General features: G+C 36.5%; 1 protein-coding gene across 10 annotated transcripts in view; it reads left to right on the top strand.

Annotated features, from left to right (window-relative positions):
- Positions 1-13,889, top strand: part of Nfat5 (nuclear factor of activated T cells 5) — an 89,397-nt gene that overhangs the window by 29,072 nt on the left and 46,436 nt on the right. For 7 of the 10 annotated variants that reach the window (XM_029480993.2, XM_029480994.2, XM_029480992.2 and 4 more), the window contains one exon: positions 5,457-5,582. In XM_029480993.2, the coding sequence (XP_029336853.1) occupies positions 5,457-5,582 (126 nt within the window). The other 3 variants (XM_085843600.1, XM_085843602.1, XM_085843599.1) reach the window with 3 other exon arrangements.

The raw sequence follows: 13,889 nt of genomic DNA, 5'->3' as shown, positions 1-13,889 counted from the left end.
TTTCTCTGTAGGTATCTTTATTACTATTTAGGCTCTGGTGCTGTATGCAAGGTGCCTCCAACATTCATACCTCCTATTGCTGTTCTATCTCTGATATCCATGCTGGCTTTTCACACTCATTTCCTCATGTATCCTTCTCATGCTGCTTAGGCATTTACTTTACTACCTGGCCTGAACTATCTACTTATATGTCAATTCCCAGTAGGTATTGGAGTCCAGTGTCCATTTGAATCATCTATAAAGATTCATTCTGCTTGGGTCTTACCCCACTCCCTACTACACACACTACCCTCTTACACAGATATTGCTTCATATTACATAGTCTCTATACCTGGATATCTTTCCTTTCTTTTCCCCTCCTCAGTTGTTCTTTCTTCTTCTAGCTTAGGCTTTGAAACCACAAGGATCTATCCTCCCATAGATACTAAGTTTCTGATATCTTTTCTGGGTCATCTGACCCTTTTTTGATTTCTGCTTCACCTTGGTTTGGTTTTATTTGTTTGGTGGCAGGGTTGTTCTTTTCTGAGGCAAAGTCTTGCCACATAGCAGTCCTGACTTAGCATCCTTGATTTCCTGCCTCAGCTAGCTGAATGTTGGGATTATAGGCATTCACTACCATGTGCAGTTCATAGTTTGAACAATCTTACAAAGTATGTATATAAGACTTCTAGAAATTATAACTAAGCCTTAAATGTTTCATAAGTCATTTTATGACTTCATTAATTAAGAGTTTTGTTTCTTCTGGTACAAACTTAAGTTTAAAAAAATAATATGGGGGGCTGGAGAGATGGCTCAGCAGTTAAGAGCACTGATTGCTCTTCCGAAGGTCCTGAGTTCAAATCCCAGCAACCACATGGTGGCTCACAACCATCTGGAATGAGATCTGGCGCCCTTTTCTGGAGGGTCCTAGTGACTTGTAATTGGTGAAGTGCTTTCCACACAAGCATAAAGACCTAAGTTTGATCTCCAGCATAAAAAGCTGGGTGTGCTAGCATGTACCTAGTAATCTCATGGAGGCAGAGAAGGTAGATTCTTGAGATTCACTCGCTAACCAGCCTAGTGGAATGGGAACTTCAGATTAAATGAGTGAAAGATGAAGGAGTCAACTAGATGGCTCAGCCTATAAACACCAAGCCTGATAACCTGAGTTTAATCCTCAGAACTCACAAGATAGGAGATAATGGAGATAACTGATTCACAAAAATTGTCCTCTGACTTTCACACACTCATCAAGATGTGTCCACACATACACACAAAGTAAATGAATGTAATAAATAAAAATCAAAATGGAGAGCAAATGAAGACACACAACATTGACCTCTTCCTCCACAAGTTCATAGACACATGTGAATACATACAACCTCTCCCCTACCTGCCCCACCGCCACTTAGCAAAACACACAAAATAATAGATTTAAAGTGTAGGTGAGGTTTTTTTCTTTTTTCTTTTTTTAGTTTTTTTTGTTTGTTTGTTTTTGTTTTTTAGTTTTTTGGCACAGTTTTCTATCCCAGGCTGGCTTTGAACTCCCTGAGTAGCCAAGGATGATCTTGAACTCCTGAGTCTCCTGCTTCTACTTCTAGAGTGCTGGAATTAACAGGAGTGTCACCAGGCCAGGTTTATACTGCCTTGGGGATTGACTGTACCCTAGGCAATTGCTCTACCAACTGAGCTATATCCCCTATCCTAAAATAACAGATAATTAAAAAACTGGCTAATGTCTATGGAACTTATTAGTTTTCTAACCCCACCCCTCCCAATTGGTATAAAGTATACTCTTGTATATTATCTAAATACGTTATAACACTAGTATGTTTGTAAAAGTAATATGAATAAATACATATTTGATAGCAAATTAGTAAATTGCCTTATACTTAAAAACCAAGAAGAATTTGTTAAAACAGAGTATCACCTACTAGTTATTCTTGGACTCTATAATCTTCGAGAAACAAAATATCCACTGGACCTGCAGCCAGTACATTTTTTCCAGTGGAGATGCCAAATATGATGACTGTCAAGGGTGAAGTGTTTCTTGTTTTTAAACAAAATGAATGCTAACTCTTCAGTGTAGAACTGTGTTGGCACACTGGAGATGTTAGGACTTTGTCATAGAGTGATAAAAGGAAACCTTAGCTTGGAGCTTCACCTTTTTTACTGAGCTCAGCAGTGAATGGAGGAGGGGAAGAATAAGACAAAGACTTCTTAAGCATTTTTTGATTGGGGGGGGGGTTAAGGCAACTTTCTATGCTTAATGGTAGTTTCATATTTACAAAGATGGCAGATGTTATTTTATTTTCATATTTAAAGTGAAAGGGTTTACAAGTAGATTTTTTTCAGTGTATTATCTATACCTGATGATTGGGAGTTTGAGGGATAATCAAAGAACTTCTACTGTGAGAATTTCTGTTATTTGTATAATAGTACCTGCTTGGGGCATTAATTCATGCTTTGTTGCTTTTGGGGAGGAGTGTTCTTTTGTTTTGGTTTTGTTTTGTTTGTTTGTTTTTCAAGGCAGGGTCTCTGTGTAGCCTTGGCTGTCTTAGACTAGCCCTGTAGACCAGGACAGCCTCGAAATCATAGAGCTCTGTCTGCCTCTGCTTTCTGAGTGCTGGGATTAAAGACGTGTACCACCACTGCCTGGCTTTGCTTTGCTACATTTTTAAAGTACATTAAAATTTTTATGTGTATGGTGTTTTTGCCTGCATGTATGTATGTACACATGTCTCCTGGTTCCTGAAGAAGCCAGAAGAGAGCCTTGGGTCCTCTGGAACTGGAGTTATAACTGTTGTGAGCTGTCATGGGGTGCTGGAAATTGAACCTTGGTCCTCTGTAAGAACAGCCAGTACTCTTACCTATTGAGGCATCTCTCTTGGTCATATTTTTAAAGTATTCTCAACACAAAGTATCATCTTTGCTTGGCATGGTAGTGTGCACCTTTAATGCCAGCATTCTGGAGGCAGATGAATTTTGATGAGGTCAAGGCCATACTGGTCTATATAGCCAGTTCTAAGATAGCAAGAAGACAGATTCTCACTTTGTAGCCCTAGCTCTCCTGAACTTGCTATACAGACCAGGGTGATATTTAACTCACAGAGATCTCCCTGCTTTTTCATCCTTTCTACCACAAGTGTTTTTATTTAGTTGCTTGCTTAACAATCAAGCAAAAATGCTTGAGTGTGTGCATGTATATGTGAATGCCCTTCTAACCAGAAACATTTCACAAAACTGTTTCCCCCTCTGTTTTCATTTCTTCATCGATTTAAATCAATATTAGTTCTTTCAACTTGATTACCTGAAAGTAAATCAGAGATTCTTGAGAAAAGTTACAAAGAAAATAAACTTTCTTACAATTTTGGAGTTTAATCTAACCCCAAAGCAGTTGAATTCCCTAGGTCAATAAAGGTAAAGTAAAGACTAATAATCCAAAGAGGAATAATCTAGTTCTGTGCTCCATCCTCACATACAACCTTTATTGTGTGTATTTATTCAATACAGTCTCCTGAAAAGAACACAAATGAGTGTCGACTGATCCAGTTTGGTATTTTATTATCTATCTATCATCTATCTATCCATTTGGTTCCTTCGTTCTATCTCCGCATTTCTTTTTTTTTTTTAAAGATTCTTATTTATTATATGTAAGTACACTGTAGCTGTCTTCAGATCTCATTACCGGTGGTTATGAGCCACCATGTGGTTGCTGGGATTTGAACTCAGGACCTCCGGAAGAGCAGTCATTGCTCTTAACCGCTGAGCCATCTCACCAGCCTCCCTATCTCCACATTTCTTGTTTTTGTTTTGTTTTGGTTTTTGGTTTTTCGAGACAGGGTTTCTCTGTGTAGCCCTGGCTGTCCTGGAACTCACTCTGTAGACCAGGCAGGCCTCGAACTCAAAAATCCGCCTGCCTCTGCCTCCCAAGTGCTAGGATTAAAGGCATATGCCACCACTGCATGGCTTATCTCCGCATTTCTTATCTGGAAAACTCTACTGTCCTAGATTTTATCACCATTCCCCCTTGCTTCATCGTTTGTTTGTTTGTTTGTTTGAGATAGGATCTCTCTGTGTAGCCCTGGCTGCCCTGGAACTTGCTCTGTAGACTAGGCTAGCCTTGTACTCAGAGATCCACCTGCCTTTGCCTTCTAAGCTCTGGGCTTAACATGTGCACCCTAGTAGCTACCACTGCTGCCTGGCTAATCTGTTATTATCCAGCTGTGGTTTGTCTTTCTAGACTCAACTAAAGACCGGGGATATAGGGCTTGGAAGACTTGTCTTTTTCTGAAATGAGTAATGACCAACTAAAGGTGTAGACAATGGTACTTAGGGCACAGAATGCCCACCTAGGAAGGGGAAAGAAGCTCAGTTCACAATAGCCACAAGGTGGTTCACAACTATCTGTAACTCTAGTTCCAGGGAATCCAGTGCCTTCTGATTTTAGTGGGCTCTTGTATTCACATGGTACACATACATACACTTAGGCTTGCACATGAGTACACACACACCATTTTACAAACCACAGTTTCAGCCAGGCATGATGGCCCATGCCTTTGATCCCAGCACTTGATAGACAGAGGCAGGTGGATCTCTGTGAGTTCAAGGTAACCGTGGTCTAAAAAGTGAGTTCCAGGACAGCCAAGACTATTATAGAGCAATACTCTCTCAACAAACAAACAAACAAGAATACAGTTTTTCTTTCCCTCTTACTGTGTATGCCCCTGGATAAGATTTCTATTTTGAGCTTGTTATGCACTGTGGTGAAACCTCTTCAACCCTTTCATAGCAGCACTGAAGAATAAAGAACTGAATTGACCCAGAAATAATCAATAACTAAAGTGGATCAATTATCAATTTGTAGAACAGGACCAAGCAAACAAGCCAGCCAACTCATTTTGACATTGTTGCCTTTGTAACTAGAGACATTATTTTGAGTACCTGAAAATGCTGATTTCATTCCTTCTTTTCCAGTTAGTCTGGGCCCTTACATCAAATTCTTAGTCTTCTGAATATGCTCCCCAATCTGCTCATTTTCTTTCCTTGTGCTCTGGTACCAGTCATGTGACTGGAGGGACCTTTTGTCTTTACTTTGATAGAAATTTTAAGTAGGTAAGGAGAAGCACTTTGTGTGCTGAGCTTTGGTGTCCCTGTGTTTGACAGCAGTGAGGTGGCAGCAAGCAAGCCAAAGCAGCGGTATTTGGCGCCCTCTAGTGTTATTGCTCCTGTGCAGACTTCTGATGGAGGAGATGAAGGTGGGAGGCTGAAGGAGAGGAAGGGGAAACTGTGACTGGAATGTAATATATGAGACAACAAATTAATTTAACAAAAGGATTATATAATAAAAGAACAAATACTGGCTAATAGGGATGCAGTTATTTTTGTGAGAATAAAATTCTTGAAAGAAAGAACATACTCATTTCTTGTACATGTTATTGACTGACTTTCTTTCAAAATTTTTTTCCTCCCTACAGAATCTGTCTATGATCTTCTCCCAAAGGAGTTACAGTTACCTCCACCTAGAGAAACATCTGTAGCATCAATGAGTCAGACAAGTGGTGGTGAGGCAGGCTCGCCTCCTCCAGCTGTAGTTGCTGCTGGTATGCATTTCATTTTACTTCATTAATGAAAACTAGGGTACTATCTGGCCAACATGAACAGTATAGGAAAAGTTTATATCAAAAAGAGTATGATTTGAGGGTTTTAGACAGTCTAAAGACTTTACCCTTTACATTGAAAGGTTTTCAGTGTTTTTTTTTTAAATATACATACATATATATGTATATATGTATCTTAAACTTTAGTCCATTTGTAAATGATGTCTCCTAAAGTGGACCTGGTCTTCAAATATGAGACCCAGTTTAAAGTGACTTTGTTGAGTGCTCATAAAACAGATAAACACCAAGCTATGGCTAAAAAATTATATTTGACCTTTTATTTAACAATTTTAAAAAGAAATAATGTACTTATTTTATGTATATGAATACACTGTAGATATCTTCAGACACACCAGAAGAGAGCATTGGATCCCATTACAGATGGTTGTGAGCCACCATGTGGTTACTGGGAATTGAACTTAGGACCTCTGGAAGAGTAGTCAGTGCTCTTAACTGCTATTTCTCCAGCCCTTAACAAATATTTTTAAAGATTTGCCCAAAGGGAAAAATATTATATGATCTAAAAAAGGACTCAAGTTGTCAAGTCTCTTTTCTCTTTATAGCATGTAACAATGACCTTTTTCCTATAATTAAAAAATAAATAAATGTGGCACAGCCAGAGCTACATAGTGATATGATACACACACACATACATACATGCACACATATGTGTGTGTGTGTATGTGTATGTATATATGTATATATAGCCTGATATTTATTTTAAATTCAAGAAAAATAGTGGCCTAGTTGAATATAATTTTTATGAAATACATTCTCTTGTAGTCTCTTGTAACAATGAAACATATTAAAAATAATGTTTGAAATTTATTAGTCTATTTTCACTCAGCTCTCAAATCATACACTTTGTGAATACATTAAATTGGTTCAAACTTTTACTTTGAATTAGAATAAAAAATTGACAAACTAATAAAGTCTTGATTGGTAATTTAGTATGAATGCTTGCCCAACTATAGTACCTTTTTTTAAAGTTGGGTTTATAGGTTTCTAAATGTATTTGCTTTAGAAAAATGAATACATTATGTCTACTTTTATGAAGTTTTATCTGTCCTATAAAGGTTTCTTGCCTCATGATACTTATCATCTTTTAAAATGGTATTTAAAGTCCATCAAAACATCATTTCCAGTAAGTTCTTTTAATTTCACCAAGAGAAACCAAAAGAGAAGGCTGTAGTCTAAATGACCGTATTAGTACTGTGTTCTAGCTGCAGGTTTTTAATTTCTTATATACATTAATCTGTATGTCATTAACAGTGCTGAAGAGTGCAGTATGAAGCCTTCATGCTTGAGGGCAGAAAAACTTTAAACATAACAAAGAAATATTGGCCCCCCTCACTGTTCATGTGTGGCCAGACATTTTCTAACAGCTTCTGTGGATTTAACTGTGAATTAGTGAGCTTTTTATAATCAAATTGATATGATGATCTGGCTCACCTCAGATCTACCAGATTCTAAAGTGGCTCTGAATATCTTTGGGGAATTTGGAGCTTTAAATCTAGTTTTTAAATACTGAATTGTATAAAATAGAAAATATTTTTGAAGAAGTATTGTTTCACTTTAAATCCACATGTAGAAATTGACTAACTGATTCCTTTTGTGTTTTGAGGTTGTTTCTGTAAGGACAGGTTGAATCTGCATTGAACTACAAGTCTGTTTCTTCTGTGCTTTTTAACGTCTGTTACAGTAGATCCAGTTCCTTTTAAAAGCTGAAAACAAATAGTAGCTAAGTTTAGAAAAAGTACACTCCCTTTAAATAATACCACATTTCAGAAGTTCTTATGTATAAGTATTTAAAGTCCTTGATTTGGGGTCACTAATGAAAAGTTTTCTCTTCCTGTATAGTTGAGAAAGTCTTTACAGGTAATTACATTAAAAGCTATGAATTGAAATATGAAAGTAGAAAATTTGACCAAAGGAAATACTCTAAAGCTATCTATATATGTACATAAATGTATTTATATTTGTGGCTCTGAGGATTGAACTCATGGCCTCATACATGATAGGCAGGTAGGTGCTCTACCACCAAGACACATCTGCATCCCAGTAAAGTCTTATTATCTTGAAATCATTGACATTATAAAAATAGTGAAGAGAGGAAAAAGGCAACTTTTAAAGCTTTCTTCTCACAGAAAGTTTCTGTGATTCTTGTAATTAATAATCTTTTCATTTACATATCTACTTTTTTTAGTAACCAACATAGTTTATTCTATTTTCCAATGTCTTATTAATAAAAAAGACCCCTTTAATGTACACTGTTACAGATAAGAGTTTAATTTACAGAGTAATAATTGTAAGGGCATCAGAATGTATCGTTGGAGTCACATTTTTATTATCAGATTGATAGCCTTGGTGATACAACTATCAAAAGAAAAACTGGGAATATTTTATCAAGTTTGGCTTCTGGTCAAAAGCTGGATAGCTAGGGAAATGCACATTAATTTAAATATCTGATGTTTTTTAAAAACAAAAATCTGTAGCATTTGCTGTTTACATGTGAAATGCATAAAAATGATGACTGTTGATATAGTTAATTCTTCAGCGCTTTGAAGGAGCTGGATTGGCTGCTGTCAGGTAGGAGGGCCTGGTGGGGACAGACTTCTAGTTCTGCCATAAAGGTTTGTGTCACAGATTTTAAATCAGTTTAAAGTTTTTAAAAAACAATTTAGAGACTGGGAATATGTATGTTCATGACATTCTTTGTTATTTAATTATTAAAAATGCATTTCTCAAATTCACCAAAGTAGTTTTTCCTCCTCCTGCCTCACATATTACTGAGGGCATAAATCAGTGTGATGCCGCTGATCCAGAATCCAGAATCCTGGGTAATAGGATGTTTCTCAGCCCCTTGTAAATCGTTAGGATTTTGGTTTTTATACTATTACACCTTTACATACTCTTTCTGCTCTGTGAGTTCAAAGGTTAGGATAGAAAAAGATGAGGGCAGGAGACACAGTTTCTCGTGGGTATGAAGACAAGGTTAGAGCCTTTCATTGGTTTAAAATTTGTCCACCTTTGTATTTTTAAGAATTCTCTTGGGAAAATATTAAGAATTTAAATTCAGTATGTCAGTGGATGATAGATTCAGAAATAAGAACTTTTAAAACAGTGTTCTAGGCTCTGTAAATAGCTATGACAGAGGCCATTTTCTTAAAGAAAAAAAAAAGTCAATGAATTAATAGTGTTAGCAAAATGAGGAGTTGACCAAGAGAAATGAAAGTTACAGCAATCAAATATTTTAGTTACATGTTTAGAGTTTTTAATCCTGAGATTTACTTGTTTACAGTAATAAATCTTTCATGGAGATGAGTGTTAATCTATATTGTCTACACTATACCAGGTAGTCTACTTATAATACCAGCATTTGAGAAGTTGGGAGATTAGTAGTTCAGAGTCAACCTCTGCTACATAGTGAATTTGAAGCCAGCATGAGCTACATGAGACCCTGCCCCTTGCCCCCCAAAATTAATTTGCAAATTAATTTGTTTGTTTTCATTTGGGGATATTTGATTGGCATTATATCTCTTAGATTATATTTGGGATAAATTGTCTTCAAACTCCAGAGGTTCCTCCTGCCTTTGCCTTTAGGATGCTGGAGTTAAAGTAGGTATTGTGCCTTCTATCCTGTGAATAGTTCATTGTTTAGCTCAAGAATTTAAGTTAAAAATCTATAGAATCTATGCCTGCCTGCAGGATGACTGCTAGTTTGAGGGCAGCCTAGGTTACTTAAGAGTGTCTTGCCGGGTTTGGTGGCGCACACCTTTAAACCCAGCACTTGGGAGGCAGAGGCAGGCGGATTTCTGAGTTCGGGGACAGCCTGGTCTACAATGTGAGTTCCAGGACAGCCAGGGCTATACAGAGAAACCTTGTCTCGGAGAAAAGAAAAAAAAAAAGGAGTGTCTTTATCTAAACAAACAAACAAACAAACAAAAATAACAACAATAACCAAAGAATTGATTAAACTATAGGTTTTATAGTTCAGTGGAAGAGACTTAATAACCAGTATACAATTCATTGTTTTCATAAAATTAGTACTTTACTTTGAATAATTAAGTTAGTGTTTATTTTGCATGTGTGTGTACAGGATCTTTGTAGCCCAAGCAGGCTTCAAATTCTCTGTATAGACAAGCCTAGCTTGGCCTCTTGCATCTGCCTCTCAAGTTCTGGAAGTACAAGTTTGTCTTTTTTAGAAGCAATATAGCCTCAGTACACTAATACCTAAGGCATCTTTTTAAAACATGTATAGGTAGCTATATTCATAAAACAAATACAATAGAATCTGTTGAGGCCCAGGGAGATGGTAAAGTGCTTGAAAACCTGAGTTCAGATTTGCAGAACCCATGCTGCAGTGGTACATTTCTGTAGCCCTGGCCCTGGGCTGTGAAAAGACAGGTAGATTTCTCAGAGGTTCCATGTCCAGCCAGTGTAGTCAAAAACAGCAAGTTTCAGGTTCAGGTTTTAAAAAAAAATCTCAAAAAAATAATAAGGTGAAATGATTAAGGAAGATAATCCTAATGTCAGTGGCTGTTCTCCATACACTCCCACACAAGTGAATACCTTCCCCACCCCCAGTACATCATACATATACAGTCCTTAATAGAGGACTGTATTTTATTTATTTTTGTATTTGGAATTCTTTTGCTTTATGGGTTTTTACTCATGATCAGTTTTGAAGAGGCCTACCCATTCCCCAAGTTTCTTGACATCAACCTTAATTAGGTTTATTTGGTTCTAAGTATAAAGAGCCTTCACCAACTTGGCATACATAGGTTCATCAAAGTTGTATGTTAGCACGCAGAAGTTGGCTTTGGCTCTTGTCTAAGGCTTTAAAAGCTTTGACAAATCATGCTCTTGTGGATGCGGAACAGCAGTCTTGAGCTGCTCTGGTGAAGCAATGCTAACATCCATCACATACCCAGCCACACTGCCTTCCTCAGCCACAGTGAGGAGCTGATGGGGAAGCAGAGTTTTGAATGCACCTGATAAGGCAGGGTCATGGAAAGGGCCAGAGTGTGCGCAATTTAAGTTTGTAATTTTGCATAACAGCTACAATATAGACTTGGGTTTTTTTTTTTTTTTTGAAAGAACCTTACTAGATAGTGCTTTGAGTTCTGTACTATGGCATTTAATAAATTTCAAGTAGCTAACACATGTTTCCTACACTGAAGCAACCTGTTGAGTGAGTGTTACCTGTGCTATAGGAAAGGACAACAGAAAATCAAAGGTCTGTAATCAGAAAACAGCTATGCTTTAATAAATTCACTTTATACCTATCTAAATTAAAATCGTAGGAATTTGGGCAGTGATGAGGCATGTCTTTATGGATATCTGAGTTTGAGGCCAGCCTGATCAAAACAGAGAAAATCTGTCTCAGGAATTTGTTTAATTAGCCATCTGACATTCTGGCATAAACCTGTAATTGTGAGGCAGAGATAGGAGAATCTCAAATTTAAGGCCAGCTGACATGTAATTCAGTGGTCCAGTTTATGCCTAACATTTGCATATATCTGAGATCAATATTCAGTATTAAAAATAAAGAAAATAGAACAATAGAAAGACATAGCAATGAGGTGGGAAAACACGTTAGAATTGTACTGAACAATGTGTATATCATTGAATGTAATTACATCTCAATCCTTCCAGCTCCAATTACCTTTTACTTTCTTAATGAGGTCATTTTACTCTTTGATGTATGCTAGGACAGAGTTTCTTAAGCTTTTTCCACTCACAGTCATGATAGACTGAAGAGAATTTTTTTTTACTCAACCTTAAATAGATACATGAATAAATTATATATACTAAGTACAAATATTTACTGATTACAACTCAAAATTATTTTAAGGCTATTTTATATTTTAGTTCAGTAGAGGGCTTATTTAGTATGCTCAAAGCCCTGGGTTTAATCCCCTACATCTCATAAACTGGGCCTAGTGGCATATTCCTGTAATCTCACAATTTTGGACGTGGAGGTCAGGGGATTAGATATTCAAGGTCACCCTTGTCACACAGTGAGTTTGAGGCTAGCTTGGGCTACAATAAGACATCTCTGTCTTTTAAAAAGATATGATAGTTTTGCAAAGTTGATTGAACAGTTAAAAAAATGTTTTTAAACTATGTTTTATTCACAGAACTAGCAACCTCTGTTTCAGCATTTTTAAAAATTATTTATTTTATGAATTGAGTACACTGTAGCTGCCTTCAGACACACCAGAAGAAGGCATCGGATCCCATTACAGATGGTTGTGAGCCACCATGTAGTTGCTGGGAATTGAATTTGGGACCTCTGGAAGAGCAGTCAGTGCTTTTAAACCACTGAGTCATATCTCCAGTCCCTCAGCTTTAATTTTTTTTTTAATTATTGAGATAGGTCTTACTATGGATCTTAGGCTAGCCTTATACTCACAGAGGTCTGCATGTCTTTGTCTCTTGAACTCTGAACTCCAGTTGTTTTGTTGAGACCCTTTCACACTATATCAGGCTGGTCTAGAACTCACTATGTAGCCTAGGCAGGGATTTAACTCATAGCAGTCTTCCTGCTTCAGCCTCTAAAATGCTGGGATTATAGGAGTCGACCACCACACCGTGTTGATTACTTTTTAAAGGGGTATATAAGAAAGTATGTGGCTATTGATGTGACAGAGAAATTAAAGATAGGGATGTCTGGGGGGGTGTTGTTTTTGCTTTGTTCAGATTTGTTCAGAATATGTCTCCTACTTCTTAATATTTGGGTAAAGGCACAGCCTAAAATTTAAAAACAGCCATAAAACAAACACATATAAAAAGAGTATTCTGGCTTATGGATTAGATTGCATTTATAAACAGTAAAATAAATTGGTGAATATGAGTTAACCAAAGTTTTGAGTAAAAAATTTTTTACATGCATTTATCTGTTAATAATTAAATTTTTAAAGCTTACATTGATTATTGTAGCATGTAAACTTATTTTGGGTGGGAAAAGTACATTCGGGAAGTTGAAACTGTTTTAAACATGTAAATTGATCAGTCCTACAATTTTTGTTTTTGTTTTTTTGTAAAATAATCTGGATTGCTTATTTTATATGCTGGGATGCTAGTTGTTTTTCTATTAATGCACTTAACTTGCATTCTAGCTTCGCCATTCAGAGACAGGCATCGTGTGGTGGGTTGTGTGACAGTGTCTGTCAATAGTGAAGACAAATAGTACCAGAGACACTTGACCCATCCAATCTCACCCAGGGTCTAGGTCGGTCTCGTTTTCAGACTTCTTCATAAGTCTTATTTTTCTTTCTTTCTTCCTTCCTTCTTATTTTTTGTTTTTATTTTAGTTTTTAAATAGTGGGTTGATACTGATTAAAACTAAATTTGTTTGTAAAGTTTTAAACTTTACATTAGTGTTAGAATAAGAAGAAATTGTAGAAAATGAAGATTGGCATGTAAGGTGTTGACAAAGCAGGTTTGCAGCCACTTTGTGTCTTCCATGTTTCAGTCTATTGGCAACACAAATGTTCTTATTTTTTTTTCTGAGAAATGTCTTTCTTCTATGATCTGAAAATATGTTCTTACATGGTGACTTTTATCAGACAAAAATGATGAGTTTTGAATTCATTGTTACCAGTAAGACAAATATGACTCCTCTTAAAGAACTCTCGGTATGTTTTAGATCAGCAGCTATACAGGTGCCTTGGTTGATTTTTAGGAGTATTTCTGGGTAAGCAGTCGCCTCCTTCTCTGTTCCACTATTGGCTCACATAATGCACTACAGAAGTTCATGGGCCTTGCTGTAGTGACCTTTTAGATAATTCGACTACTGCAGATAATTGAAATGTATAAATACACATGTGCATTTAATTGTTAGTGTCTGAACTCAGGGTCTTAGTTAAATATCATTTATGAAATGCATTTTAAGTCAGTGAAACATGTTTGTTTTGAGGACCTTAAAGAATAGTTCTGGTTTGAGAACTCTCTTTAAATAGTATTAGATCCAGATAAAATATAAGCTCTTTTTAATGTCATTTTAAGCACTAAAATGTTATGGTCATTACATAACTTGTAGTTGACATGACACACCTAAAACTAACATCTTCATTTTAAAGTATAGTCTAAGCAAGGAATATGTAAAATACCCGTAGGTTTCTCTTATGTGATAAAACTTAAAATCCAGTATTTATTTATTTAGTTTTTCATTTTGTTTTGTTTTGAGGCAGGGGCTCACTATGCAACCCTGGCTGACCTAGAACTCACTCTGTAGACCAGGCT

The sequence above is a fragment of the Mus caroli genome, unplaced genomic scaffold, assembly GCF_978045245.1.
Source record: "Mus caroli unplaced genomic scaffold, Mus_caroli_1 scaffold_10, whole genome shotgun sequence".
Taxonomy (NCBI): domain Eukaryota; kingdom Metazoa; phylum Chordata; class Mammalia; order Rodentia; family Muridae; genus Mus; species Mus caroli.
This window is presented reverse-complemented; position numbering and strand designations above follow the sequence as displayed.